Raw genomic sequence first — 6,240 nt, 5'->3', positions numbered from 1 at the left:
GTTCAAGTGCAGCTAAACTTGGCATGTTAGTAAACGTGCCACAATTAACAATAATGCATTGCACCTGTGCAGCAGACCTGCGGAACCTGAGAATATACCATGTCAAAATGGGGAGAATACAAGTGTGGATAATATAATTATAATACCTTAGTGACCATTTTGTTAAATGTTGCATTTGTAGTAATTTTACTGTAATTTAACAATATAATAACCAGTACAGATAGACAAAGAGACATTCATGGATTTATATTTAAAAGTAACTTTTATCCCCCCCTCCCTGGACCCAGTATGGCAGCTGCATACCCCTGCCATACCCAATTGACGCCCCTGTGTTAAAGCACAGGGGCCCCACAGTGAATCCTTGTACCCAGGGCCCAGAATTAGGTGCGACGCCCCTGTGTATAAGCGACCCTCTCGCTGCACACTCTGGCAGGATGTCAGAGAGAACGAAGCAGAGCTTTTTAGCAATTAGGAAAGGAAAACATGAGGTCTGATAACCTCGGGCCGTTCCGCTGTCTCCTGTCTGGAAGTGTTAGCGGCGGAGGCGAGGGGTCCGTGTCAGGGAGGGCGGTGAGGCCTTCAGGGGTCTTCAGTTACCAGGCGCCTCACAGTCACCTCTTGTGCTGCGCTCTCTCCAGCCAGCCCTGTCAGCTGTGATTGTGGCGTGGCCACATCACTGGGCTCCCGCCGCCGAAACATGTACTGTACACTGCAGCTTTCTCAGGTGGAGGGTGCTGCCAACGAGCGATGGGTGTTTTACAGCAGTGGTTCTCAACCTGTGGGTCGGGACCCCCAGAGGGGTCCCCAAATTATTTTGGGGGGAGGGGTCCCCAGATGATTATAGTTAATGTGCAACATTGTTTTCTCCCAGTAAAAAAAAAAAAAACTTTTGGTCACTTTATCATCTAATCAGGCTTTTATGAACACCCTGAACAGTTTTTAATTTACTTCATTCAATATTTAGATATTTGATGTAAATGGTATCTGCCCCCCCCCCAGGCTCAGGGCCTCTCCACATACAAACCCATTGTAACTTCAAACTCCATTTTAACCATGATATATTCATTGAAAACACCCATTATTTTTCTGGTGACTCATACTACCCTCCTAATACGTGAGCAGGCCGTGTTTTCTCAATAACCCTTTTCATTTATTTTTAATAATTCTTTGGGAAAATGAGACAAATTAAATATAAAACAAAATTATTAAAAAATAAAAGAAAAATGTTATCGAAAAAACACGGCCTGCTCACGTATTAGGAGGGTGGTTTGAGTCACCAGAAAAAAATAATGGAAGTTTTCAATGAATCTATCATAGTTAAAATGGAGTTTGAAGTTACAATGGGTGTGTACAGTATGTGGAGAGGCCCTGAGCCTGGGGAGGCAGACCCATGAGTTATTTATTTAAGTGGAATATCAGAAGGCAGAAATTATGAAAATAAACGATGCGTTGTGAGCATGTAGATCGGCTATTTTCACAATAGAACCATATTATACAAAATGTAATAACTCAACTCTTAGTGCTCGTCAGGGTGGGAGGGGTCCCCAGTTAAAATATGATTATTTTGGGGGTCGCGGCCAGAAAAGTATGAGAACCACTGTTTTACAGAACGCCTGGCTTGTCTGAACCGGGAACCTCTCCTCCGCCGGCTTCTTTTTCTTGCCATTTTTGTTGTTTTTTAATGGAAATGATGGGACTGTACAGTATGTATACTCTTAACTCATTGACTGCCAAGGCACGAGTTTCACGAGTTATTACAGTACTCCCAGGCTGCCACAGCCCGAGTTTCCCGAGTTGGAAGCCATTTTGAAAAAAAAAAAAAAAAAAAAAATCCAAAAAATGTTTTTATAAAAGAAATTCTAAAAATGACTCAAATGTATTAGGCATGATCGCAATTGCGAAATTGCATGTTTAGCCCCATAACAAACACATCTTTCAAAATGTCAAAAATGGCTGTTTTGTCTGACTTTGAAGGCTTGTATCTCATGAATGCCTGAACGGATTTCCAAGCGGATTTTTTTGTTTGAAAGCTGTTAAAAAGTACTACACATATGGTGCATGATCTAGGCATGGGCGTGCACGATCCGTGCACTAAAAATTGATCCGTGCACTAGAAATTTAGGAAGGTGGCAGTGTTTGTTTTGTCTGACTTTGAAGGCTTCTATCTCATGAATGCCTGAACGGATTTCCAAGCGGATTTTTTTGTTTGAAAGCTGTTAAAAAGTACTACACATATGGTGCATATATGGTGCATGGGCGTGCACGATCCGTGCACTAAAAATTGATCCGTGCACTAGAAATTTAGGAACGTGGCATCCTGGTACTTGGCGGCCATCTTGAAAAGGGCATTCAATGAGTTAAGTGTGTACAAATGTAACCATATTCAATGACATCTGTACACTCTCAGAGTTCAGTTAACATAAGGGTTTTACTGTGTAGATGAAAGTGATGTCCAATAACTTATTTAACAACAACCAGGAAAATGTACCTTGGACATGCAACGCATATTTACAGTTTTTCTCTTATATCCCCCGCTTCTCTCTCTCTCTCTCTCTCTCTCTCTCTCTCTCTCTCTCTCTCTCTCTCTCTCTCTCTCTCTCTCATGAGTGCAGATGGGATGAACTGCATGAACAAAGACCACGGCTGTGCCCACATTTGCAGGGAGGCTCCCAAGGGAGGCGTGTCGTGCGAGTGCCGTCCGGGGTTCGAGTTGGCCAAGAACCAGAAAGAATGTACATGTAGGTACCACAACTGACCTCAGTGTTGCCCACGCTCAACCTTTCCCAGAACACACACACACACACACACACACACACTCACACACACACACACACACACACACACACACACACACACACACACACACACACACACACGTATACCCACTCCATAAAGTGTTTTTTTTTTTTTTTTTTTTGGGGGGGGGGGGGGCTCTCCATATATGGGCATAGAACGGACAAGGACATAATTAATTTGCAAGTGTGATCTGGGAATGCCCATATGGCCATGTCAGAACATGTCCATATGGGCATTCCCAGATATGCCCTTAATATTGATGACACTGGGACAGGGATCTCCATATATGGGCATAAAACAGACAAGGATGTAATTACTTTGCAAGTGTGATCTGGGAATGCCATTATATGGGCATGTTCTGACATCACATTGTCGACTATAGATGGGCATTAAATATATGGGCATAAAAGGGACATGAAGCCAGAGCGTGATGTCAGAGCAGCAAACCCATTCTGTTAAAGAGTGGTTCCCCTGACATCACAGTGACATCAGAGCATGATGTCAGAGTGATGTCACAGTGACAAGGTGACCAATAGACTGTAAAAATGTGTACTGACTGTAGGACTGACACAGACGGAGACAAGCTACGACATTTCTCATGGTATACTGCGACCTTCGGTCGCAATCAAGAATATTCTTCGACATTGATGTCTTGCTATTGCTATTGTATCGCCAGTAAGCTTTGAAATCACAGATTACTCTTTCGTCTGGTAACTCCGATATAGATATGGCAGTGGGAGGGATGGATGCACATCTGTGTTATTACAGAATTACTGTAAGTTACTGCGCTCAGAGATGCGGTTGAAAAGAACCATTTCCCATAAATGTAGTAGCAACTATGATCAAAGTTCCAGTGGGCTTTTATATGAAATTTGAGGGCGGGCGATAACATCGGAATTCCAGGCTGTACTGACTGATGGATTCCATAATAAAAAGAAAAAGCTCAGCTCTTCATCATCTCCATTTTGCACTCTTCACGCACGAGTGCAGCCATAACTTTTGATCGCACTTGACAACACATTATTTTGTTCTCCTCTGAAGGTGAGAGTGAAAGCTTGTGAAATCCTCTGCAAAGCTGCTGTAATGTGTCTTCCTCTCCTCTCCTTTCCTTCAGTGGTGGAAAATGTACTCACATATTTTACTTAAGTAAAAGTATCAATAGTATACTGCAATGTAAAAAATACTCTGTTACAAGTAAAAGTCTGGAATTCAAAATATACTTCAGTAAAAGTATTAGGGGTGTGTATCCATCCCCTACAAGGCGATTCGATACGTATCCGATACATGGGCTAACGATTCGATTCGGAAACGATACGGCTTACATACAGACCGATTCGATACAATTCGATACGGTGCAATTTCGATACGATTTCGATACGATTTCGATTTTGTGGAATTTTATGCGATTCGATTCGATTCGATACGATTCGATGCGATTCGATGCGATACGGTGTGATCTGATACATAAGTTTAATGAAACATTAATTTTCCATTCAATTAAGAAGCTATAATCTATAAAGTAGCATTGCTGACCTTCAAATAATGGATATCTCATAAAAGACCATGGAATAACAGAAAATTGTAAAGAAAGATGGATGACAAATCATAAAATAGACACAGACATGTAGATACAAAAAATAATTAATGTAAACTACAAAGCCTACTGACATGGTTTGAAAATCTGTCTCACACACCCATTTCTAAGAACTTCACTTTAGCAGTTACAGTTGGTCAGGTGGAGAAATATAAAACAAACACACAAAAGGCCTGGCCCTTCAGGCTTCAGTACAGTGCAATAATTGTACTTTGCAAAGCTGCTATAATAACACTGAAAAACTAAAATACATCCTCACCAATGCCACAGATCAGATCAATCCTCAGCAATGCCACAGATCAGATCACCAAATAAAACTAGTAAAAGAGCCTGCTGTTATTCAGTCAATAAGATCATTTCAAAGAGACCCACTTTACAACAGTAACAACAGCAGTATAAAGTAGGCTATAAGTGCAACATTTGAAGTCTGGCACACATCATGTCTACTTGTTATATTATGGCTCTACTGCAGTAGTTCTAAAAAGATCAATGTCAAGGTCCTCCATTTTGACATATGGATCAGGCTCTTATCTTAAGTTTAAATGGAACCAAATGGAAAGGGTCCATTTGGTTCCATTTGTACACTCCATTGAGTTACACATACCCAAGGGTTCATTAGGGTCCATTTGGTTCCATTTGTACACTCCTCTGAGTTACACATACCCAAGGGTCCATTTGGTTCCTATCATTTCGCCGAGGACCCCCTAGAACTCCCTCAAGGACCCTTGGGGGTCCCCGGACCCCACTTTGAAAACCAATACTCTATAGTAGCCCTTTGCCATAAAAGCTGATGCTGTGATTATTACCTTTGCTGTCGACAAGCGCGGGGACTTCTGATGGTTATAGTAGAACCGGGTTCTACTGGGAAAAGTGTTATAATCCAATCCATTACTGTCGCATTCAGGTCGCATTCTTATAAAATCCAAACTTGCGTTTCTCCACTGGAATAATGAATCCATAGTGATGGAACTCAACTAACACGTTGATGGTTTGTTTACAAGTCGCTGTGTGTCGCACATGCGAGCGTCATACACGCTGCATCGGAAGTAGCAGATCTATAAGTTTACAACCCATCCACATGCAACACCCAGTGGGCTTGTAGATCTGCGGCTTCCCGCAGGACAGTGACTGCAGTACGCAGAAACACAGCTCTATTTGGAGGACAGAGCAGGAGGCAGCTTTTCCTTTTTTTCTTTCCGTTGCACTGTGCAGCACTGACTGTGCTTGCAGAGCGCTCACTTTTGAAGTAATGATTTGTAACAGTAAACGATGAGTAAGTAAGTTCAGAATTTCACAGCAGGTTAATTATTTAATGCTAAAATCCGATTAATCCGATTAATTACTTTAGGATCGATACATCGACCGATACGGCCGCGATTTGGACCGATCCGGGTAAACGCGCATCGATACGGCCGTATCGCTCGTGTTGAAACCGATAATCGATTCATATCGATTTTTTCCGACACCCTTAAAAAGTATGGAAGTGTTGGCATCAAAATGTACTCAAAGTACCAAAAGTAAAAGTACAAAAGTACAAAAGTACATGCTCACAACGCCTCATGTTGCGAGGCGTTGTGAGCATGTAGATCGGCTATTTTCACAATGTCTAAAAATATATATATACTTTTGTCAGTTTTTTACACAGGTTTCTACGGTTTCTTGGGCTGGATATGGCAGCCTGGAACGGTTGTTCAAGTGCAGCTAAACTTAGCATGTTAGTAAACGTGCCACAATTAACAATAATGCATTGCACCTGTGCAGTTGACCTGCGGAACCTGGGAGTATACCATGTTGTCAAGATGGGGAGAATACAAGTGTGGAGAATATAATTATAATACCTTATGTTAAAG

General features: G+C 41.8%; 1 protein-coding gene across 2 annotated transcripts in view; it reads left to right on the top strand.

The window, feature by feature from the left end:
* Positions 1-6,240, top strand: part of scube1 (signal peptide, CUB domain, EGF-like 1) — a gene marked incomplete at its 3' end in the record, with an annotated part of 208,444 nt that overhangs the window by 109,060 nt on the left and 93,144 nt on the right. For both annotated transcript variants that reach the window (XM_080754594.1, XM_080754593.1), the window contains exon 5: positions 2,613-2,738. In XM_080754594.1, the coding sequence (XP_080610720.1) occupies positions 2,613-2,738 (126 nt within the window). The remainder of the gene's footprint in view (positions 1-2,612; positions 2,739-6,240) is intronic.

This window comes from Nannobrachium achirus (assembly GCF_963921795.1).
Source record: "Nannobrachium achirus genome assembly, chromosome: 23".
NCBI classification, from domain to species: domain Eukaryota; kingdom Metazoa; phylum Chordata; class Actinopteri; order Myctophiformes; family Myctophidae; genus Nannobrachium; species Nannobrachium achirus.
This window is presented reverse-complemented; position numbering and strand designations above follow the sequence as displayed.